The following is a 9,377-nucleotide window of genomic DNA, read 5'->3' as shown; positions in this document are numbered from 1 at the left end:
GAAAGAGAACACGGGATTGTTGTGGGTTGAGCTGCCCCACATCGGAGTTCCAGATAAAACCCTTGGAATCTGAAAGGGTTCTCTGTAGAACCCCCATCGGTGGGTTTTTGATTAACCCCATGGAATATAAAATAAAAGGGTTCTCGGTAGAACCCCCCCTTGGTGGGTTTTAGATGAACCCCATGGAATATAAAAGGCTTCTCACGAGAACCCCCTTGATGAGTTCTCGTTAGCACCCTTAGAAGCCTGAAAGGTTCTGGTTAGAATCTCTAGAGAGGGTGTTTGGGTGGAACATCACACGCTCAAAGGGTTCCCTGTACAACCTTTCATATGGGGTTCTCGTTGGAACCTTTCACAGATGTTCGGTTCTAAGTAGAAAACTATGAAAGCGTTCCAGAAAAGGTTCTCCTACGGGGACGAGCTGCAGAACCCTATGAAGTTCTAGTTGACTCATTTTTAAAAGATATTTCTATGATCAACTAACATGTCATTTTATACGTGCGGGGAAACTAAACGAGCTCCTTTACATCCTGTGAACTAATAACAACAATAATAATAACAATAATAGAAACAATGGAAACGACAACGATGTGTTCAGGGTTCATAAGCAAACCTGGAAACGAAGAATGACCTCAAAGACATTCCTTGTTGTGTTTGTTTAGTTTTTTTCCTCATTCCTGTGTTCTTTTTAAAAGTACAACACAGTTTAGTGTGTTACACTTGTACACACACACACACACACACACACACTCAGAGTACACTTCTCAGTATTCTGCTAAATCTCAGTGAAGGGACGATTTTTAACTTATTTATTGTTTAACTATTCCGTGGAGATATCTCCACCAATAACTGTGTTGTTGTTGTTGTTGTTTTTGTGATCATTCACGCTGAGGAGGGTTTTTTCGGGCTTGAAGTCTCACTTTAAATTGAAAAAAGTGTTGGATGCAAAGACAACGTCACCCCTCTGTGTTTTTATGTATGTAGTTATTGTGACTTCAGTGAACTCTTCATTCTTAACAAAGTGTTCACAAATGTTCCTCAAATGCTCCGAAAACCAGAACAACTGCCAGTGGGTGTCACCGGAGCCCCTTTTCTCTTGAATCATGTGACTTACATCACATCAAGTGATCTGCCTTTTTTTTTTTTTTCTTCTTCTTCTAATTGTACGTTTTTTACATTTCAAGAAAAAAACAAAGTTACAGATATTTACTGAAAGCTCTCATTTTAAAACACGTCTCTTAACAAAGTGAAACCCTCGGAGAGACGCTAGCCGCGGTAACGAGACGACGTCTACTCAACACCATTCTCACGTGTCGACGGTTTAAATGGAGCTACAGCCGGCCGCCGCTTAGCTTAGCATCGAGACTGGAAAGCTAAGGGCCTCGTCCATCTTCTCATCTAACCGCTGTTTCCAGATCAGATTGACGGTTCCCCAATCACAACTTGAAACCAGCCCGATTCAATAAAAAACTAGCCCAAAGCAGATGGGTGGCCACCATTCTTCCAGCTTCCTGTTATCTTTCTAGAGAACTGGGAGGCTTTGATTGGCTGGTATTGTTCTTGCCCCCCATTAGCATCTTTAAGGCCACCACATTGGCACACCAGGAGGCGCACGTACCTCAAGCGACGTGGTTAATTGTCTTGATAATGAAGCTCATGCTCTGAATGCGAGTTTTCCAACTCTGATGGCGACCGAGCTACAAGACGCCTTATTTCTGTTGGTTTTTTTATCGTGTTTTTGACCGCAGGAATGTTTTTCATATAGCTACTGGCGACCGCTCTCCATGCAGGTATCCCTTAACGTTCGTCCTCGCACAGGTTTTGGTTTAGCTGTACATAGGAAAAGTTCATATTTTATATATATATCGATGTGCAATTTTAATTGAGGGAAAGTTCTGGCATTTTTTTATTTTTTTTTTCTCTGCGGGTGTTTTTCTATATATCGCGATCCGTGTAAAACAAAACAGGTTTGAGATGTTTTCGTATGAGTTTGTTTAAAATGTGAATATGTTACAGTCTCATTTAAATCAAACACCTAAAAACATTTAAAACTAAATGTTTTGTGTCCAGGTGGGTGTTTGACTTGCTTGTTGAAAAATGCAGTTGATCTGTTTTTTATTTTTTGTGTTTCATCGTCGCTCAACAGGGTGCGCTTGTTTCGGTGCCTCCTTCCCACTGATTCTATCATTTGAAAACATTCACCGGCCGTTAGCTGAAACGAAACAAGCGCACCCCGAGTGAAAGGAATGTACAAACAAAAGGGCCTGAAATTAATGATTCAACAACCAGCCAAATGTTTAACTGTCAGTTCTGCTAGATTGTTTGGCGATTCAAAAATGTACAACTTTATTGACTTCCATGAGCGGAAACAAAGTGCTTCAAATTCCCCCCTCGAGCTACAGTGGCTTGTAATTGTCGAAGAGACATTTAAAAAATTTTTTATTGTAAGCTAATCTGCCCCCCCCCCCCCAAAAAAAATCAACCAAAGAAAGAATATCCAAATATTTTTTAAATAATAAACATAAAGTTTGATGTCTCAAGTGTTAATGTGGTTAAAGTGTCTTTTTAAAGCGTCTTTAACCACATTAAGGTCAATAAAGAGTCACGTACACCCAAGTCGGTCTTCATATTTCGGCACACCTCAGCTGTTAAAACCTGGTATGTGATGGCTGGTTTGTTTCACAGCCTTCAAACAAAACCAACAAAGAGTGTTTCTTCATGTGGCTTCATGATAAACAAGTTTAAAACACGCTCTATTCATTGTTACGTGTGTATTATGTCACGCTGCTCCTTCAACTGGAAGTAAAACAGACAACTTTTGAACTTCACCGGCTCCTTTTGTCTTACTTTTTGTTTTGTCCAAATTAATTCTTAATTCTGAAGATTAATTACATTGGGGGGGGGTGCTAAATAGACAAAAGACAATACCAACGAGTTCACATTGGCAGTTTAAAAAGTATTTTTTATTTTCCTTGTAGAAGAGGTTCAAGATAACATCAAGAATTAAGAGTTAAATGCTCCGATAAGACGTGTCAAGTAGTTATTCAACGATAACAAGTTTTACGTTTTGTAATAACAATGCTGCGAATTATCTAGAATTGCTGAATAAAAAAAAAAAACATTTCCCTGAGTACCCGACTAACCAATATCTCCTCGGAGATATTATTCACTACTGATTATGACTCACGGGCTGTAAATAGCAATAAGCATCAACAGATTGCTGATAGTTGTACTGCTGGTAGAGGTGTTGTGGATTGAGTAGAGGTTTTAGTGGGTGTGGTTGAGGGTGGAGGAGTTGCAGCTGCTGGTGTAGTTGTTGGACAATGGGTCGTGTTTATCGTTGGGTCTGTAAAAAAGAAGTGAATATAAAAGACGTGAAAGTGAACTTCATCAACGGAATGAGAACGAACGAACGAACGAAGGTGTTTTTCCGCTCACGTTTCCAACCGTCACGACGACACATCGGAGCTCCGATTGAAACTGGACTGATCTGTGGAGTTGAACCGGTGTCACGGATTATTTATGACTCACACATTTTAGATATATGAAGACATCTGATGGAATCACATTGTCCAGATTGGCTGCAACCAGCTCCGCGATCAGGCTAACTTCAACTAAACAACCCCTCTTGCCCTTTTAATTTGCATTTTGGTCATTTCTCCAACAAGAGATGATGACACGCCCCCCCCCCCCCCCATGTCGCCTACTGATTGGCACCCTGCCACGTCTGAGAGTCTCGAGGGCTTTCCGCAAGTCCGCGTTTCTGCAGACTTTGACTCAGGGAATTACCCACAATTCATAGCGTTATGACTAGCTATTGTTTTAAGGAAAAAGCAAATGGTGCAACTGACATTCCCCATTCTCGTTTCGGAAAACTAGGACACCATATGTTTTCCAAAACACCTTTCTCAAATTTCAGCAATTGCGATGTATGCGTTGATGACTAAAACACCGTTGCCATAAGAAACTTTAAGTATTTCTATAGTTTTTTTTAGTGTGGTGGGAAAAGTGACTGACTTGAAAACTGCCTGTACGACGAAACAGATGGGCTGGTGGTCTCCATCGTCCTCGGACGGCGTCCATCTCAGGGTGTACCGTCCCTCTCCTGATGCGGTTTTCATTGTGTTGTACGGCCCGCTGAACAAAAGCTCGTAAATCCTTTTTAACAAACGGAAGAAGAGACTAAAGTTTAGGTTTAGGCAGCGTTGAACAAAATCGTTACGTGACCTTATGAGATGTGTTTACGGACAGTACAATAATAAGTCAATAAGAACGAAACATGCTAACTGGAAGGAGCACTTCTCAGGGAACTGGAGACGGGGCCTGCCCGAAGGTCATGATGTGGCATTCAATGACCAGCCAGGAGGTCAACTTGATCTGAAGAAGTTTGTAGGCATGTTGGAAAGTCGACGTGTTAGAATCTGATTGGTGGAAAGTGGCATGAAGAGAGGTATATAATTCTAACTTAGGGATTCTGATTCTTGTTGTAGAAGAATTGTATTCTTGAACGAGCGATAGACGGCTCTCTCTGCTGGTTGCCCGAACCCTGTCTCTCCATCTCTTCATTTGCCACAACGACGACACAACCACAGTTAGGTTTAGGAAAAGCACAACCCCTAAAACAACAATGCGGTCTCGAACACGCTTTTCATGTTTTCTTCTGGCTTTGAAAGCTTACGTATACATAGTACTATGTTACATTCATGTTTAACCCCCTGTGTGTATATCCTACCAACGCGATACAGCAGAATGAAGACCCTTGACTTATCCCACCAAAGAACATTCTGCACCGTTTACATTCTCTTAATTCAGTTTGATCTCTGACTCACGTGGAGATAGTCGCCTCGGCCTTGATGCTGATCTCAATGGAGCGATTGACGGCCGTGGACAGCCGAGCTCTGTTTGCCGGGGTTGGGGGCAAGAACTTGGGCAGATAGAGTCCCTCAGTGCAGGACTCCACCACAGGAGCCACTGGAACGATAAAGACCAGGACATCGGTGCTGTACAGACACTCGTGGTGCCCTGAGGGTGAATCCCAATGTCTTCAATGACCCTCTGACTTCTCGTCCAGCGCAGGTCGAGAGTCTCGATGTATTCACTACAGTTTGGTTCAGCCATCAAAAGCACTTCCATCAAACCACAAAAAGGTGCTGAACATCGGTCTTCTGGTTTAAAGTCCTGTTTCTCTGTATCAATAGTTGTCTTTTTGGATATTATGAAATGCGTCAATTCGTGTCCATGTAAACGAAAACCAACAGATTGCATTTTGGGACTATTTCATGAACTGCCATGCTGGTACTAGTGATACTCGTAACGTTTCTACCTAAAAACCTGTGGTATTGATTTGAAATTCAGGCATTTTTAATGGGCATCCATAGATTATTCATAATGTATAAATGAGTCCAGGATGCCAAGACAAGAAATATTACCTGTGAAACTAAAGTCGACAGCCGATTGGCCGATCGGGGAGTCGGCTTTGAGGGTCGTCTCCACCCCGTCGTTTTGAGTCAAGGTGATGGTCTTCCTGGTGACGTCCTCCATCACCAGCTGGACCGCGTAAGTACCTTCGTTACTGGGAATGGTGGAGTTGAAAGACAGCGTACAGGACTGCAAGGGGACAAACAACAACAAGGGGACAAATAACAACAAACGGACGTTAATGCACTGAATTGCAAGAGCCTGATTTTAGCAACAAAAAAGGAGGTACACATTGTACTGTTTAAAGACTAAAACACATCCAGTGTAGAAAACATCGTCCTCAGTGCCGTTCACATTGAAATGAAAGTAGTTTTTAGGGTTTTTGTGCGCTCACTGAAATACTGTTTAAAAACCTGGGTTAAGATTGGACTATAATGGTGTGATTATAAAGCATCGGTGTGTACTCACTGAGGAGAGGCTGAGAACGGAGGCCGGTATGCATTGAACACACTCTAATGCAGATCTCTTTCCATATCTGCATCTGACCTCGTCTCCGTCGGGGTCAAAGGTCAACAGGTCAAGATCTCTCTGACAGTTTGAAGGAACGCTGACGGAGAGAAACATTGTGCAATTTACATGTAAAACACTGAGTTAATTCAGCTTGAATCTGAACACAAGTCAGCAAATGTCATTCTTTTAAGTATTAAAAGTATTTATTTAAATCTCTTTCTGAGCCCAGGGTTTAAATCGAAGGGAAACAAATAAAAGAAACAAAGTACATGTGCTTTCTCTTGTTTTTTCTTTTATTAATATGTCCACGCCTAGTCTCAATGACTACGTACACTTAAGTTTAGGCAACAAAACCAGGAACAGTTAGGTCCACGAATTAGGACCCTAATTGACTTTTCTATTACTGTATTTTTAACATTTATCGTATACTGCAATGATACTCCATATAGAGAAGAAGAGTGTGACATACAATTATTGAAATACATGAAGGCGTATAATTACTTAAAAGATATAAGCACAAACGGGGAGGCGGCTTACCTCAGTTCTGGCAGGATGTTGGTCTGCGGGGACGAGTTAACTCGACCCGTGTCCGACCGCTTCCTCAGCTCGACCGAGGTCAACATTGTCATATAACTGACGGCATTTTTGGTACTTCTCCAATGACCACCAAAGGATCTTCAGTGGAAGTCATGAAAAGGTTCATTTGCATACGGTGTAAAATGACAACAGACAGAGCACACGAGGGAATCTAAGTGTGTGTTCCTATGAAATGACGAACAGCCACCCTGTGAGACTTTAAACGTCTATATCTGCAGAATTGGGTGCTTTTGATTGGTGCCCTGTGAGATTATTGTTTTAATCCCGTGTTTGCTTGACTCCTCTGTGAACCACCTGTGTTTTGCTACCTGGTACCTGCCTGCTCTTTGTCCAAATCAAGGCCAATAGTTTTGATCATTTGAAGAAAAAAATATCTAACCTGAAAGTGCATAAAAAGTTGTTGGGGATTAACATATAGTTTTGATTCAGTGCTGGAATTGTTTTGAATAAAATATTTATTTAAAGTTTTCAGTTGCAGATTTTATATTTTCAAATTGAGATGTTTTTTATTTATTTTTTACAGTTTCAAATCTTTTATTCACTTTCAGAACTTTTTTTTCTTTCAGATTGTATGTATTCATATCAACTGAGAGGGGCGTGGCATCATGAGTGACAGCGTAACAAAGAAGTCTGAGGACCATTCTTCAACCACATTGCCTTCAGGAAACAAAGGTACCGCAGGAATTATGACTTCAATACTTTCTATACACCAGATTCATTTGATTAAAGAATCTCTGACGTCGTGGTTACATATGTTTCGGCAAATCAAGCCATCTTTTCTCACCAGGCCTTCAAAACGTGTATCTTCAGTTGAAATATTGACTTTTATGCGTGTGTCCCTTTTGGTAATAGCTGTGTTATTCTGTGCGTGGTCACTCACTCGATCATGAACGGATTGTTGCTCAGAAACCACCGGATCTGGATCCCCTCTCTCTGGCACCACGCTGCGCTGCTGTTCTGGTCCACGGGGTTCAGCGCATAAGAACTCAGATATCCACAATCCTCGCTTAAGCAGACCCACACGTCCCTTTCGGAGCAAGGGTTGTAGGTCAGCTTGTAGCGGAGGACCATCTGTGGTGTCACAGGGAAGACAAGTCAAAGACAACATCCAGGAAGACATCCCACTGTGAAGAACGGATAACGTAGAACATCCAAATGTTTCCTTTCTTATCTTATATCTTAAAACATCGGAAAATCAAAAACTTTTTCTGTGGACCGAAGATATAATAAGACGTATTCTTACTCTATTTAATTGATAGATAGAGATCTTGGTAATGTAATACTTCTAGTTAATGAACTGCTTAAACGTGCTTTTTAGTTTTTCTCAATGGGCAGATATTCCAGTTAATGTTCTTTAAATGTCCAAATGGTTTCAAATGGATTCTACAGTCTCCCCGACAAGGCTTGATCAGATCCATCAGAACGGGATGATCCGCTGGTCCAGGTTCCAAAGAACCAACAAGAACCCCATGAAAAGGTGTTTTTAAAAAGCCTTTATTCCGTAGCGCATATATATTTAAAAGTGCATCGAGCATTCCTCTTAAGATATACGGACACAAACTACTCTTTTCTAACTTAATTGTTGTGATGAGAAGGGTGCTACATACCGCGGTGTATCCGTCCGCGGTGTCGTTTATTGGGTAGTAAGTCAACACCGCCCCGTGGAGTCGAGAAGTCCGGGCCGTGGCGAGCAGCAGCAGCAGCAGCAGGAGAGAGAGCGACATGGTGGAGCAGTTTTAAAAGCCATAGCAAACTCCTCTTTGACGCTCTTTATATATCGTTTGTGTATCCGAAGATCTCCCACGTGATATTGTTGTATGCCACGTAACTGGTTTGCCGGTTTGTTCATCTAACAGGAGGATCAACTGGGAGGGGCATGGCATCCTGAGTGACAAGCGTAATTACAAGGTACAGCATGCGTGAATTATGACTTCAATGCATCAGATTCATTTGATTGGCATTAAACAAACACCCAAGGACAAAGTTCTTTTTAACGAGCTGTTTTGGACTATGCTTGGCACGAATCGCAGTATGTCTCCTAGGAGTGGCCTTTCAGGGACCAAGTCGACGAACTAGGAAATATGCAAACATATGAACATTTGCATTGCTTAGTCTCTCCCTGGTTTCTTTTTTAAAGACTATAAACAGATCAGTTTGCAAGAATCGCAAGGAAGTGACATCTTGATATATTTCTGTGTGTAATGGATAGAAGTGTGTTTAGTGTTTTGCAAATCACTGTGTATTGTTTTGCAGACAGTGTGAGGCAGACGTTGTGCTTATAGTGGTGCAAATCTGATGTGAAAATCCGCAAAGCTGCTTTTGACATTGGCCTCAGGCTCACGGTCGCATTGACTCAAAACAGGTCCTGAACAGACCGAGACACACCAAGGTAGTCGTTGCCAGCTGGTCTCTTCTCTCCGATGACACAGCGACACATTTACCACTCTTGGTAGTGTGGTGGAAGATTTCTATGTTTGATCAGGTGGAGAGTTGTGGTTCAAATATTCAATTGCAACAAACAGAGTCTCCGAAGGAATCAAAGTTGTCTTTCCGTTTATTCAAGACCAGCATCCTGTTCCTCTGGTTTCATAACTGATAATTACACAAGCATGCACAGATGACAATCTCATGGCAGCTCAGAGATGGCTCGAAACAAAGGAGCATTCAAAAGTTCATTTAGGTACTCGAGTCTGGTGAATAATATTTGTTCCTCTTTGTTCACGTCCTTGGCTCCGCCCCTAAACACCTGAGCAGTTTGAAATAGCTTTAGTAACCTAAACATTAACCAGTTTGTTGCGGTTACAACTGGCAGTTTTATTTAAACGTGTCCACATAACCGAGACTCACTGTCT

General features: G+C 41.7%; 2 protein-coding genes across 2 annotated transcripts in view; one reads left to right on the top strand and one right to left on the bottom strand.

Moving 5' to 3' along the window:
• zgc:77880 (zf-DHHC domain-containing protein) overlaps window positions 1-2,828 on the top strand; it is an 8,762-nt gene extending 5,934 nt beyond the window's left edge. The window contains exon 9 of the mRNA XM_034557349.1: window positions 1-2,828. This exon is cut by the window's left edge and continues 848 nt beyond it. The gene's annotated coding sequence lies outside the window, so the exon portion shown is untranslated.
• Window positions 2,829-3,255: 427 nt separating this feature from the next.
• LOC117747406 lies at window positions 3,256-8,256 on the bottom strand. The gene is made up of 9 exons (XM_034556577.1): window positions 8,133-8,256; window positions 7,406-7,596; window positions 6,466-6,603; window positions 5,887-6,025; window positions 5,430-5,607; window positions 4,830-4,971; window positions 4,018-4,158; window positions 3,439-3,490; window positions 3,256-3,346 (listed from the first exon to the last, which is right to left on the bottom strand). The coding sequence occupies exons 1-9, from the start codon at window positions 8,247-8,249 to the stop codon at window positions 3,335-3,337; spliced, it is 1,110 nt and encodes a 369-aa protein (XP_034412468.1). The 5' UTR covers window positions 8,250-8,256; the 3' UTR covers window positions 3,256-3,334.
• Window positions 8,257-9,377: the final 1,121 nt, after the last annotated feature.

Source organism: Cyclopterus lumpus, chromosome 18 (genome assembly GCF_009769545.1).
Source record: "Cyclopterus lumpus isolate fCycLum1 chromosome 18, fCycLum1.pri, whole genome shotgun sequence".
Taxonomy (NCBI): domain Eukaryota; kingdom Metazoa; phylum Chordata; class Actinopteri; order Perciformes; family Cyclopteridae; genus Cyclopterus; species Cyclopterus lumpus.
Note: the sequence above shows the minus strand (reverse complement) of the source record. Positions and strands in the feature narration are given on the sequence as shown.

What these genes read in the sequence shown, in the direction of transcription:
- LOC117747406 (XM_034556577.1), bottom strand. Translation starts at nt 8,249, where the DNA reads ATGTCGCTCTCTCTCCTGCTGCTGCTGCTGCTGCTCGCCACGGCCCGG. An exon ending in TGTCGACTTTAGTTTCACAG is followed by an intron (nt 4,972 to 5,429) that starts GTAATATTTCTT and finishes TTATCGTTCCAG; the next exon opens with TGGCTCCTGTGGTGGAGTCC. An exon ending in GTCGTACAGGCAGTTTTCAA is followed by an intron (nt 3,491 to 4,017) that starts GTCAGTCACTTT and finishes TCAACTCCACAG; the next exon opens with ATCAGTCCAGTTTCAATCGG.